This window comes from Periplaneta americana, chromosome 7, assembly GCF_040183065.1.
Source record: "Periplaneta americana isolate PAMFEO1 chromosome 7, P.americana_PAMFEO1_priV1, whole genome shotgun sequence".
Lineage (NCBI taxonomy): Eukaryota > Metazoa > Arthropoda > Insecta > Blattodea > Blattidae > Periplaneta > Periplaneta americana.
This window is the reverse complement of record NC_091123.1, coordinates 158,296,710-158,312,441: the sequence shown is the minus strand read 5'-3', so window position 1 is coordinate 158,312,441 and position 15,732 is coordinate 158,296,710. Positions and strand designations below refer to the sequence as shown.

At 35.0% G+C, this 15,732-nt stretch overlaps 1 protein-coding gene across 3 annotated transcripts in view; it reads right to left on the bottom strand.

Annotated features, from left to right (window-relative positions):
• The window catches only part of LOC138703637 (acetylcholinesterase-like), a 2,088,928-nt gene that overhangs the window by 522,942 nt on the left and 1,550,254 nt on the right, over window positions 1-15,732 (bottom strand). For all 3 annotated transcript variants that reach the window (XM_069831694.1, XM_069831692.1, XM_069831693.1), the window contains one exon: window positions 6,018-7,341. In XM_069831694.1, coding sequence (XP_069687795.1) covers window positions 6,018-7,341 — 1,324 coding nt within the window. The remainder of the gene's footprint in view (window positions 1-6,017; window positions 7,342-15,732) is intronic.

The window sequence follows — 15,732 nt, the reverse complement described above, 5'->3', positions numbered from 1 at the left end:
GATACCATGGCATGAAAAATGTCTCAATTCCGGTGGGGAATATGATGAGAAATAGTAGCTCAACAATTGCTATATCTTTTCCAATAAATCTTTCCATGAAATTGTGTTTCCTTTCCATAACGGACCCAGGAGATTTATTTTCTGGACGACCCTTGTAATTGCACTCAAGTTGTCAAAATTTGTACAAGTACTTGTTTTGACATTATTAACATGGTGGAAGAAAAAAATAACTTTTTTATCTGCCTCCATGAGAATTTTTGCTTGTAAGCAAACGTACTACCACAAAACAAATTCTAAGAAAGAAAACTAGAAAGGAAGAACAATGTCAATGGTGAAATGGGAGAAGAAACAATTAAATGGTATGAATAATTTCAAGGGGAAAAGTTGTTCCGGGGCCAAAGCCTACCGACTGAGCTACCCAGGAACTCTACGAGACTTCGGCTCAATTATTCCCTCTTTTAAACCTACATATATCAAGTGGGTTGACAAGACGTCAAAGACCCAATTGAGCGCACGTTTTTTTGTATAGTGTAGACCAGGGTAATTGTAAACACTTTTCACTGATTTCAAGTATATTTCAACATTACACAACCCTCAGTAAAGGTAAGCGTGACAAAGAAACATTGTGTTATTTTTAGATCTTTCTTTTTCCTGAAAATGGGTTTAAAATAACAAGGTTGACTTTTTTTATCTTTTAATTGCTAATTTACATTTATCCCTGTTTACATTTACCCCTTTGAGAGAGGGTAATTGTAAACATCAATTTTCGCACGGGCTATCACACACTGAACATTTTTGTTCTGTTTCAGAAGAAAGAGCTGTACTCCTTCAAACTCCAATTTTGATCACTGGTACATTTTGTCCCTTTAACCTATAATCTTTTCGCTGTAAGAAAAATCCTAATATAAACAATAGCACGTGACAGAAGTGAGGCTTCATTGGCCGCTGTTTGGAGCCATAGGTTCTCAGTACGTGTTCCCGCCTACTGTTGTACATTCTGTTTCGTGTTAAACATTTCCCGTTACTCGTCAAGTAGGCCTAACCTCACTACTATGCAGTTGTTTGCTTAGGAAACGTTTACTTTATAATTACTGTAATTAAATTATCACATAACTTATTATATACCTTTAAGACTATTTGTTTTTCCGCTTTTGAGAGGGTTTCTACTCTTATGTTTAATAACCACACACACCGAGGATACAGAAGCCATACTATGACAACTACGAGCTCAAGTGACGACAGCTTGTTACAAGAACAGACTACCGCTGTGTTACTGTTGGTATTCATCCGCGTTCATTGTACATAATAATATATAAAAATAGTTTTTCTTTTACATAGCATTTTACATATGAGTGAAGTTATATGTTTCATCGTATTTAATAACTAGAATTCAATTTTTTATTTTCTAATAATACAAGATTGTGGTTTCCAAATACGAACTATATTTTCCTGCGTCATGTGAGTGTTTCGACTAGGAGCCAGTCACGGGTATGACAGCAACGTGCTTATGTTTACATTAGGATTTTTCTTACAGTGAAAACAGTATATGATATATGACGATATAGGAACTCAGTACTTCTCCTGAGCTTCACGATAACTGTAGTTACTATTTTTTCACAACTGTAACAACCCTCTCTAAATCCTCTACAGTGTAGTTGGGTGGGAGTCTCTTTCTAATATAATTTCTTGGCATTTTGATTACTGAAAATTACGAAATGTAACCATAGTAAAACATGTTTAAAATTACCACCAACCAATTAAAACTATGGGGCAAATCTAAACACGTCATCATGTAATGAACTGATGTTATGGGAGATCTCAAAACCATTATAATAAATGTTAACTACTATACATTACTCATAAAAACAACATATTCTTAAAAAATAGCACTGTACGTTTATTTACAATGTCAAAAATGAAGGTGAAGCAAAATTCTTTCTCAACTTTTTTTGTAGACTCTTACAAAACATTCGTTCACAACTAAGCAGTTACTCCTATTTGGCGCCAAACTGCTTTGTAGGTTAGCCAACATGTTAATTTAAATATTCCCCCGAATTAAAATGTTTATTTTGACAGTTTTGTATTTCTCACAGCATTTGTTTACAATTACCCCGTGTTTACAATTACCCTCGTCTACCCTATTACTTAAATTGTGGTTTTCTGTTCACGAACAGTGACGTGTATTGTAGGAATCTGACTTTTCAGAAACAGCTTCAGGAAGAATTTTAAGGGAAAAATTGTTCCGAGGCTGGGTATCGAACCCGAGACCTTCCGCTGAGCGCACCAACGCTCTACCAACTGAGCTACCCAGGAACTCTATGAGCCCTCGGCTCAATATTCCCTTTGCCAGATTTGAATTAAATGGTATGTCAAAACGCGTCCTTGCGAGTGAATATGGGGATAAGAAAAACAATACCAGAGCTCCAAGCCTGTTGCCCATTTGTCTCAATCCGAGTTTCGCCATTCCATTGAAAGAACCTTAGAGAATTTTTAAGAAGTAAACCGAAGAAAAATATTCGAATTATTACCCCCTCTGAAAGAGCGATAGTAGGAGCGTCATATGCGACGACAGCGCGAAATAAAATTATAATATAATTTGCCTAAATTGTAAATCTGCAAACACTAATCCGCTTTATTTATGTACTTTTTTTTTCCTTCTTCACTTCACGCATTACAAAATAAATCGGCTTTGCCACATTAAGCAGATGCAAAATACATTAAGCTTAATTACGCTAAATTGCATTAGTACGCAATTTAATAGCATTTCCCATGAAATAAATAGAATAATATAAATATGTCCATGTGCATTAATAACCACTGGATAAGCTCAATGCATAATATGAAACATATTTACATGTACAATAACTATTCCGAGTTTCAGCCTTCTGCTCATAGATAGAATGCAGACCACATAATGATACGAATTTTTTAAATAAAATGTGAACTAATTTGCTACTTGTTACTGTTCTAATTCTAAACATCGTCAAAGTACGTTTAGTAATTTCGGATAAAGTTTTATGATCTTAACTTAAAATCCATAAATGGTATTTCTGCTTCCCCCTATGCAGTATATTTTCCTCTAATCTCATAGACATCAAACTTCTATAGACTGCAGTATGCCCTTATAACAAGAATTATTTACCGTTTTAATAATAAGTTACATTAAAAAAAAGAAAGTGTTTTAAATTCCACTTTTGAGGTCAATGAAGAATTCTAAACGACATTTTGCAAAGAAAAAATGTTATCGGTAAAATCTACTATTAGAATCCAAGCACCCAGAAAGTAGCTACACCTATTGTTGATATTTTCTATTTTCAAAATCTGTGTGAAAATTTTCAACATTAAAGTTATCAAACCTAGAGGGTGAACCATAAGTATGTCACTAATTTTCATGGGTAATTTTTTTTAGTAAAGAGCAAAAAAAAAAAAAAAAAAAGCCAAGTACCGTTTTGTTGCATGTTGGACAGTTTTCCAGAAAAAAAAAGTGTAATTTAAACATATAGGCCTAAACTATGTTACCGTGCAACATTGTAAGCAACTGTCGAATACAAAGTAGTCTGTTGTATTTCGGTAAACAACTCTTTCACCTGACGTGTTTTGAAGAGGGGAGTGGGAGATCATTGCTATGCACATTGCTTTGAATATCACAACAACATTACAGATGGTATGGGAAGAACAATACAGTCAACAAAACAGATGGTGTGGAAGATCATTGTCATGTATATTGTTTTCAGTGTCGTAACAACAATACAGATGGTGTAAAAGATCAACACAGAAAAAAAAATACAGATTAAGTAGGAAATCAATGCAGCAAAGATGGTGTAGGAGATCATTGCCATTTAGAGTGTTTTCAATGTCGTAACGAAATACTGTACAGATGGTATAGGAGATCAATAAGAAATAAAAAGTACAGATTATGTGGGAAAACAATACAACAAAGATATTGTGGAAGATCATTGCCATGTAGACAGTTTTTAATGTGGTAACAACGATACAGATGGTGTAGGAGATCAATAAGAAATAGAAAGTACAGATTATGTGGGAAATCAATACAACAAAGATGTTGTGGAAGATCATTGCCATGTAGATTGTTTTTAATGCCGTAACAACTATACAGATGGTGTAAGAGATCAATAAGAACTAAAAAGTACAGATTATGTGGAAAATCAATACAACAAAGATGTTGTGGAAGATCATTGCCATGTAGATTGTTTTTAATGCCGTAACAACAATACAGATGGTGTAAGAGGTCAATAAGAACTAAAAAGTACAGATTATGTGGAAAAACAATACAACAAAGATGTTGTGGAAGATCATTGCCAAGTTCTTAATGTGGCAACAACGATACAGGTGGTGTAGGAGATCAATAAGAAATAAAAAGTACAGATTATATGGGAAATCAATACAACAAAGATGTTGTGGAAGATCATTGCCATATAGATTGTTTTTAATGCCGTAACAACAATACAGATGGTGTGAGAAGATCAATACGACAATCAACAATACAAGTGGTGTGGAAGATCAATACAACAAAGATGGTGTGGGAGATCATTGCATGTAGATTGTTTTAAATGTTGTAACAACATTCCAGATGGTTTGGAAAGATCAATATGATAATGAAGAATACAGGTGGTGTGGAAGATCAATACAGCAAAGATGGTGTGGGAGATCATTGGCATGTAGATTGTTTTCAGTGTCGTAACAACAATACAGATGGTGTAGGAGATGAATACAGCAATAAAAAATACATATGTTGTGGGAGATCAATACAACAAAGATGTGTAAGAGATCACTGCCATGGAGCCATGGAGATTGTTTTTAATATCGTATCAACAATGCAGACGGTGTAGGAGATCAATACAGTATATAGGTGGTGCATGTAAGCAAGTTTGCAAAAAGGATATTGTAGCAAATAAAGTTTTCAAAGCTTAAATCAGAAAAAATTATAACATTATAACAGCATCTTTTCTTTTTTTTTCTCGGGCAAAAAGGATTACTCTTACAGTTGCTTTTTACCATTGTAGAAAGGACATATATTCTCTTAATTTTAATGTCTACTAATGAGGATTTCTATTTAGTTCTTCCAAAATTATCGGAAGAGAGTTCATCATCATATGTTGCTAGAAAGTAACTGAAAGTAGGAAATAAATCGAATTATCGATTGACAACTCGAAAAATCATTATAACACTTATTACCATTTGAATAAGCACACTTAAGTGGCAGTAAATTTTCCCCTCTAGACGTCTTTAACAACAAATACAGAAGTAGACTTAATGTTGAGATAGACTTGCGACTTAAGGTATCCATCCACAACAGAGCCAGACTTGGCAAAGTAACATCAACCATTCAACTAATAACCTTATTGTAAGTCTAAAAAGCTGGTTTCAATTTTCACAGCAAAAGACATCAACCATTCCACTGATAACTTTATGGTAAGTCTTAAAACTGGTTTAATTTTCCACAGCAAGAGATATCTATCATCCCACTAATAACTTTATGGCGAGACTGAAAACCTGGTTTAATTTTCCACAGCAAAAACCTAATATAATGTAAAATAACTTTGTATTTAAGTTTTTCCAGAATACATTCAAAAGCTAAAACTGAAATTTAATATCGCTATTAATTTCTTAGGAAAGTTTAATTCAATGTATTGTGACATTCAAAAGGTTGTTAACAATTGATTTAAACTATACACTATTGTAGATTTTTGAAATCAACGATATAATTATGAGATTGTGAGTATGATTCTTGCGTTAAAAATATTGTTTTACTGATTACTTAGTCACTCGTCTTTCAGTATTGAAGAGGTGTATGTACTGGATGTCTGGTAAACGAAAAGTGAAGTAAGGTTTTATGGACCGTGTGAATGACTACAAAATTGAACACCCTCTGAAGTTAAAATTCTTTAACGAATATGGTAACCATTCGACCATTGATTAACCAGAATACTTTCATACTATCACACTCCTATCTGCTCTGTATAATGATATAATAATGAAGTTGTGCAAGTACTCACCCGGTCTTGGCGAAGTTGGCCCAGTACCGCATCATCCTCTTGCTCAGCTCAATCTCGTGGGGCTGGTAGTTCTTGGCCGGATTCAGGGGTTCACCGAAAACGTAGTTGATTTCGTCGCCGTGCATGACACCTGTCCAGGACGGCCACGGGTTGCCGGCAGAGCGGTGCTTGAAGTAATACATGTACACATTATTCCCCGTCTCGGCGTAGCGGTGGGCAAACTCGTTCACGTTGCAGGTAAACTGATAGTCGCCCACCATCTTGTCCAGGGCGTCGCGATTCCTGATGGGATCGTCAGGGTTCAACCAGTCGGTGTATTCGAACACAATGGCCTGACGGGCGACGTTGTTCACGTAGGGGTTCAACTCCCGCACCGAACGCAGGAACTCTTCGCGGTTCACGTACACGTTCTCCTCTTTGCGGAAGAGCTCAGTCAGGTAGTAGATTATGAAGTAGTAGCCCTCCTCCGTGTTGCTGCCCATGAGGATGTTGGTCTTCTTGAAGTTCTTCTCGGCTAGCGACCTTTGCGGCGGTCCGTCCAGGATCGCCCCGTCAATGATGGGCACGAACGGGAATTCGCAAATCCCAAGAGTACCCCATTCGTTGTTGACGAGGTCGGTGGCGTTCTTTTTCCTAAGACAGTCGATAACGGCACGTATATCCGAACGGCTGCTGGGACACCCGACAGCTTCAGCTAGACGCAAACCACGGAGGATGCTCTCCTCGCGACTAATAATAGCCCATGGTGCGGTCGGAGACCCAGACTCCATGATCGCCTGACTGAAGAGGTTCCTGCTCAGCGGTGACAGCAGGTGCAAACTAACAGACACAGCCCCGGCTGATTCACCGAAGAGCGTCACGTTATTGGGGTTCCCACCGAAGGCCTGGATGTTATCGTGTATCCATTGTAGTGCCATGAGTTGATCGAAAAGGCCGGCGTTTCCGGGCACATCGCCCGTGTCGAAGAAAAGGAAGCCGAGAGAGGCGACGCGGTACTGCATCGACACGATGATCACGTTCTCCTCCGAGACCAGAGTCTTGTGGTCGTACACGTCCAGCGTTGCCGATCCCGAATAGAAGCCTCCGCCGAAGATCCAGACCATGACGGCGGCGTTCCGCGGCCGCGGCTTTGGCGCCACCACGTTGATGTAGAGACAGTCCTCGGACAGCGGGGTGTTGGGGTTCCAGATCAGCGCGCCGGGGAAGTCACCAAACACAGTGTCGATGATCTGCACGCAGCTGTTCGGCATCTTGGTGGCGTTGTAGATCTCGCCGTTCTGGTCCCAACGGTCGACGGGGCGAGGGTGTCTGAATCGTAGAGGACCTGGCGGGAAACAAAGCCAGCAATACATTTCTCCATCTACTGTTGAGAGAACCTCACACAATTTAAGGGGAGGTTGTAAGCTGATTTGGATCAAAATTAACATTTTTTGGTTTTTTGCTGAACTAATAAATTAAGAAAAAGTCGGTAGTTAAGGAAGATCACAACTACAGATGTGCAAATTTTCATAGATGTATATATTTTTTATTTTAGTATGTTATTTTACGACGCTTTATCAACATCTTAGGTTATTTAGCGTCTGAATGAGATGGTGATAATGCCGGTGAAATGAGTCCGGGGTCCAGCACCGAAAGTTACCCAGCATTTGCTCATATTGGGTTGAGGAAAAACCCCGGAAAAAACCTCAACCAGGTAACTTGCCCCGACCGGGAATCGAACCCGGGCCACCTGGTTTCGCGGCCAGACGCGCTGACCGTTACTCCAAAGGTGTGGACTCATAGATGTAGATTGAATAGTTTCTGAGATAAGTGTACCTGAAGTTGCTAAATTTAACACGGCGAGGATAGGGCTTACAACCACCCCTTAAAATTCTCTACTTGTTCTTTCTAAAGAATTTTACTCTTTCGATATTAAAATACTGATTTTAAACTAGAAGCACTGAGTCTAGTCCCAGCCAAGCACCAAACAAGAACAGTTCGACAACAGCTAAAATTACACGCACGGCTGTACTAGATTCACGGACTCAACAGAAAACCATCTTGTACCACATACGTCTAATTACCGACACATATTAACTGTGTCAATGATTTTCACGTTAGTCAGTATGAGCAATATAATTTAAAAAAAAAGTGAAAAGTCTACAAAGGCTCTAATAACACATAGTGCCAAAAACCACAGATAAATCAGTGAACAAAAAGTGCGTCATTTAAGACAGTGATTTTAACTAAGATCAGCAGAAGCAGCCCAATTCAATGCCGTAACAACTGGCTAACACGGCCAACCATTCATGTGTTCAAAGCATTTTATAGTGTCTTATAGTGTTTTTATAGTGTATACTTCATTTGTTTTATATTTATATGTTATATTATTGCTCTCACATAATTTTACACTGTCCGACAAGGGCTTTTATAGTGAATTTTAACAGAATCTTAACAAGTAACTAAAGACACTGAATTAGGTTAATTGATAGCAATGATCAACTCTAGTAGACTAGGAAATCATGAGAGGTTCTATGCATTTGAAACAACCCACAACACAATACGAGGCTAGGTTTTCACCACACATGTTGACATAATATCCTAACATCTGAAGATGATACCAGTGGCGGCTGGTGGTTTGAAAATATGGTGGTGCACAATGGATATCGGAGAGGAGTTAAACATACTTTACTTTAAAGTTTAAAACCATGTATACCTGAGGGCGTATACATATAAAGCTTATTTATATGCAATTAATAAGTAAAATTACTAAATACAAGCATACCTATTTATACAGAAAGTCCAAAAGTGGACGGGGTCGTGGATGGAGCTCTCTATATTACGATTTAACCCCATGAAAAACATTTGAGGACAGAATCGTCATCAGAATGCTACCAAGTACCAAGTCCAACGTCTTCGTTCATAAAATTCAAATGCAGCTTTCGTAGGCTGTCGGGAGATAGCAGCACTTATTGTCAGAACGACAACTCTTACAACTTTAAAGCAAAATACAAGCTCCTTTATGTATTGTGCCGTTTGTGTGGATGCAGATTGAGAAAGGAATGTGCGAAATATGCGACTGTTCGTTGCACAAGTTGAATGAATACATTTTTCATGTTTATTACTTCGGACAAATGTCTAGTTGAAACAGATACTTTCCCGGTGAATTTAGTTTCTTCTGCACTGACGTTGGTGTCCATGCCAGGGAGTGCGACAAACCGTTCTCAATGAGAAAGCAGTAGACCACGCCTCTAACCCCCTGTCCCCGCATTAGCCGAACATCTCTATAAACTACCTTCCCTAGGTTTTCAACATCTTTGCAAACCAAGAGGCTCGAAGGATCCAGACGCCAGCTGCAGATAGTCATGAATGAAAATTGTAAAATATATATATATATATATAAAATCGTAACAAAGCCGGGAGATTAGGAACATTACTGGGGCGTGTACAAACCTGCAACCCCCTTGAGAAGCCGCCACTGGATGATACAATAAAAGTATCGAAAACGTTCATGTAAATTAATAACATTAAGATAAGCAAAGGTGGAAAATAAAAATTGCTAAATAATATAAGCTTATCGGTATTATCACAAAATGAAACTAATAGAAGCACTGAGATTAGAGATAAATTATTGCGGTTTCTGGAATCTTATTTAAGGGGGACACGGGTGAAATCTCGATCATTTGTGTATGGTCAAAAAATACTAGTTCGTTTTACTGAGAAAGGTAAATCTACTGACCTTAATCTATGTGTCATCAAAGTTTTAGGACTTTACCACACATGGAACTGTCAAACTATCAGTAATGATGATAAATGACTGCGCTATTTAAATATCCATTTCGTTTTGTACTTTGAAAGCTGTTTTTCGACACTTTCATTTTAATATATTTCTACATTTCCAAGAAATCTAAAGAGTTTTACAATTTTAATTTTTTGCTTGCCCTATAAAGTATGGTTAATTAAATATAGTACAGATTTTTTTTATAAATTATCAACTTTTGAAGTAAAAATTAATATCTATAGAATTGGCACAAAAAGCATAATAAATATTAAGTTTGGGACAAGTATAGACTTTTTCAGTTCGCAGGAAACATTTTTTAATTATGGATATTTAATGTCCTTCTAAATATATCGGAGTCGTTATACGCAAATTTGTGGACCTAGCAGAAAACAAAGCTAGCAATACATTCTTCCATCTACTGTTGAGAGGTTTTCAAAATTTAAAATTCGTAGTGCTCTGTGAAAAGATTTATTAAGGGGAGGGGATGGTATTTTTTATGAAAAATGACTAGATTTTCAAAAAAAAATATTCTTTAAAATACTCTGTGATATGTGTGGATCGCCATTTTTAAACATCCCGCATTATGGATTTTTAAATCACTCCCCCACTTTTATTGTTGTTTCCGGTAAATTAAATTTTCAAAAAACGTATTTTTCTTTAATATACCCTTTGATATATGTGGAATGCATTGCATAACATTTTGTGGGTATTCGTGCCCTTATCGGATGTTGAGACGTCATTTTTAAACTTCCTGCGCTATTGATTTTTAAATCACACGCCCGCTTTTATCGGTTTCCAGTAACTTCATTTTTTTTGCTACATTTCCAGACAAAATGAATATAATTTCTGAACTATTAAAGATACATGCATGAAATTTAGAACACACATTCTTTAGACTATTAGGAAACTTTTCTCTGTAACAGAATTTTGTTAAATGATTTCATTTTAAAAATACGTCCGTTTTTTTGCAAGAAAGGAAATCAGAAAATGTTTACTAAATTTTAATTGTTTATTTTACAAACGTAGGGATTAATATCAAAATTCTGTTACAGACAGTTTGTAGAACATACTTTTGCAAATACATTGCAAAAACTGTTTGAATCTATCTTTAAAAACGGTTTAGATATATCGGTTTTAGTACAATCCTGCATTGGGTATATTTTTTTTTTCAAATTTGGGCCCCCAAATAATTTTTTTTTCAAAATATTTTTATTTGGTTGAGTTGCCACAGCTATGAGCTCTCTACATACAAAAAATTAATAATTTACACCAAATAGGAAAAAAGTTTTAAAAAATACCATCCTCTCCCCTTAAATCTACACACTTAGACTTCAACAAACAAAATTTGATAACACAATCTCAAGGGAAAAAATGGAACTCTCTGCATCATAATCCACAGTTAATTCCCGACTTACCACGCAAATCGTTTGCAGCTTCATTAAGATTGGCAACAGGTCATGACTGTTTGGGAAAGCACCTGCATAGAATTGGAATATATCAGTCCCCTAACTGCCCATTGTGCAATTCAAATCAAGATATGGATTCGGAACACCTCAAAATCTGTACTTCAGTGGCTAACTATGACAATATCTTTGAAAAATATTGGAGTGCAAGAGGTCAAATGACTTTATTGTCAAACGCCTTGCATTAGAAAACAACAACAATTTAAAATTCTCCACTTGTTCTTTCTAAAGAGTTTGACTCTTTGGATATTAAAATATTGATGTTAAACTAGAAGCATTGAGATTAGAGATAAATTATTGTATTTTCTGGAATCTTATTTAAGGGGGAGACGGGTGAAATCTCGATCATTCATGTATGGTCAAAAAAATACTTGTTCGTTTTATTGAAAAAGATAAATCTACAGACCTTAATCTATGTGTCACCAAAGTTTTAGGACTCTACCACACATGGAGCTGTCAAACTATCAGTAATGACATCATAGTCATATTTAAATGGCTGCGTTATTTAAATATCTATTTCGTTGAATACTTTGAAAGTGATTTTTCGACACTTCCAATTTAATATATTTCTACATTTCCAAAAAATCTAAAGAGTTCTCACAATTTTCAAAGTTATCAAGCTGAATTATTTTTTTGCATGCGCTATAAAGTATGATTAATTAAATACAGTATCGGATTTTTTATAATTTAGTAATTTTAAAAATAAAAGTTAATATCTATAGAATTGGCACAAAACCCTAATTATTATTATTATTATTATTATTAGTATTATTATTATTATTATTATTATTGTTATTATTATTATTATTATTATTATTATTATTATGTTTCGATAAGCATCTTGCTTTTCCGGGTGTGACCCAGTTACACTGTATTTATATAATAATTTGTAATATGTAGGCTATTTTACTATGAGAGTGATAATCAATTTCCAATTTTGAAGAATGTTCATAGACGAGTATTACAATAATATTGTAAAATATTTGTTATTGTATTTAATTTTTGCTCGCAATAAAATCATTTTAAATCAGAGTATGGATATTTAATATCATTTTAAATATATTGGAGGCACTACACGCAAATTTGTGGACGATATACTTACAATAATTATTTATGCTGGAAGGCAGATTTTGAAAATAGTTGTTGTAGGTACATTTAAAAAATGCACAGCTCAAAAACTAGGCCTACTTAAGCGACATGACTAAAATTTTGCAGCATGTACACGCATTCCAAGAGGAGCATGTGTTAAAGAAATAAAGTATCTAGGTAGAAGTTAGAAATTTGACTCATACAGGAAGTACTGTACTCATGATAGCCATATCAATATTAGGAACAGCCTTTTATCAGAAATAGTCAAGATAAGATATAACAATGTTAGGATTATTACCAGAAATAGTGATAGCCTAACAAGTTATCCAAATATCATTGGAATATTATCAGAAATAGTCATGGCAAGCCACATAATTATTAGAAATACTATTAGAAGTAGAAATGACAAGTTATATCAGTGATAGGAACATTACTAGAAATAGTCCTGTCAGGCTATGTAAATAGTAGAGATATTACTATAAATAACAATGAGAACCTATATGAGTTTATAAATATTACCAGATTTACTCACGGCAGACTATATCAGTATTAGAAGTATTATTAGTAAGGAGCGGATTTCTATGTAATTAAATATTCTTTTCACGTGTGATAAAACACAATTAACAAAGTTAAAAATTCCGAACATAAAGTTTCAGTTCTTATCTTATTGTAGTTTAGGCCTACATTTACATCCAATAACATCTATCAGATGTGGCAAAAACAAAATCACTCCTGTGTAGAAAAAAAAAACATTTACCTATAACATTTATATTACATTTTAAAGCAAGTTTTATAGTTGTACTATGGAGAGGTTAGTTAAACACTGCAAAGTTTTTAATGACTATTACACTCTTACTACGTCATACTACTTTTGACCAATAAAACGGTCCGAAAGGACGTATTTCAACCAATCATGGCTGCTTATCGCACAATTTTATCGCGTCCCTAGCATTTGTTTAATTTTATCGCGTCCCTAGCATTTGTTTAATTTTATCGCGTCCCTAGCATTTGTTTCTTTGTTTGCCAACATTTGAAACTGTGCTGGTCTGGACGTCAAAAATATATATAAAATTACAAACCACTCCAGTCGATGCACAGCAGTTTCAAATATGACTCGCATTGGCATTCAAGAACAAGAATTAATAAAAATCACTGATCATACCTATGCATCTTCTGAAATCCGATTTACAAATAAATGAAGAGCACTATTCGGAAATCCTGAATAAGTTGAATACACCATGTAGGCCTAAATCAACGAGTTCCACTTCTATTACGCACACGTCCAATATAACATCAATTGAACCACCAACCACATTCAAATTTGAAAATTGTACACTCAATAATTATTCCTTTTAAAATTATTCATTCGGAATTTCTGAATAAGTTGAATACACCATGTAGGCCTAAATCAACGAGTTCCACTTCTATTACGCACACGTCCAATATAATATCAATTGAACCAACAACCACATTCAAATTTGAAAATTGTACATTCAATAATTATTCCTTTTAAAATTATTGATGTTTATTTTTTATGTCATCGTCGTTAATTAAAACTTTTCTAACACTTGTGTATATTAGTTAGGTTATGTTATAGCTTCTGCTATATGATATTATGGATAGTCACGTATCAGAGATTGTTTAATATTAAGATTTATTGAAAATCATCTGTCAAGTGACGTTGATTACTGGGATTCGGATAATTGAAGTGGAATGAAACTGTCTTAATAAAAATGAAACAATCAACAAAGCCTTCTTGACTAGTAACAGTCCACAGAGTTCAATGATGATTCCATAGTTGGCACAACTGATACCGGTAACAAGAAATATCATCATAAAACACTACTGCCATCTAGCGTAATGTTGAGATGGTACAATAACACATTTGAAGACAGTTATATTTTCGTAAGCCAATTAATATTTTATTGTACACTTTGTTACTTCTAATCTTTATATAGCCTACTTTCTTCTAATCGTGTAATAGTCAATTAAATCCCACTCGAGTTTTGATTTTCTCTAGATAAATCAAAACCTCTAGTGAGATTACCGTTGATAAACATCTATGATGTTACAACACAGTTCATCACTGTAACAAGAACGAATGTCTAACGCTCGGCTTATACCGTTCGAGGATTTATTGCTCGTGACAATTTTACCCATCATGCATGTGAGCTACCTATCGGATTATGCTATGAACTACTTGGCGCTCGGGCGAAAACGTCCGATGCAGACCTCTGGTCGTAACGCTCATTTAAGGGAAGACTCCACTGAAAAACATGAAAATTTTTCCAAATTTTTTTTAGCTATTTCGCTTATTCAGAGTTTATATTTTCATACCCCAAGTGGATTCAGCTCAATTCTGATTACAAATACTCGTACGTTTACACTTTTTAAATTAAGGCTGGAAGGGGGCGTGGAATTTAAAGAGCTGTCAAAATTGTTTTTCATCGAAGAATTCTTTTTTAAAATTTCTGATTACAAATCTAGTAACTTTTTGTTGGCTCCCTGAAGTTACTAGATGAATGTAGCGGAGGAGAGTAGTAATTTACATAAATATTCATTTTATTTTCAAATCTATTTTTCTGTGTCCATTTTTGTTGATTCGACACCAACTTTCTTATGCTAAATATTAATCAATCTGGATGAAATTTTTACTGCAATTATTTATGGGGTAGGTGCATGTTTCTATGCATGTATTTTGTGAGAAATGCTGCTAGTTTATTTTATTAATATTTTTATTAAGAAAAATATTAATAATATAAACTAGCAGCATTAAGAAAAATATTAATAAAATAAACTAGCAGCATTTCTCACAAAATAAATGCATAGAAACATGCAGCTACCTCATAAATACTTGCAGTAAAATTTTCATCCAGATTGATTAATATTTGGCATAAGAAAGTTGGTGTTGAATCAACAAAAATGAACACAGAAAAATAGATTTGAAAATAAAATGAATATTTATGTAAATTAATATTCTCCTCCGCTACATTCATCTAGTAACTTCAGGGAGCCAACAAAAAGTTACTAGATTTGTAATCAGAAATTTTAAAAAATAATTCTTCGATGAAAAACAATTTTGACAGCTCTTTAAATTCCACGCCCCCTTCCAGCCTTAATTTAAAAAGTGTAAACATACGAGTATTTTTAATCAGAATTGAGCTGAATCCATTTGGGGTATGAAAATATAAATTCTGAATAAGTGAAATAGCTAAAAGAATTTGGAAAAATTTTCATGATTTTCAGTGGAGTCTTCCCTTAAATTGCATGGAGCAACTCTATTGCGATCTAGCAATCGTTACCAATCGACAATGGCGATCCTACTGGTTGTTCTCTTTCTTATGTTATCGCTTTTAACATGGGGATGGCAAGTCTGTTATGTATGTGATGAGGGGTGAAACTC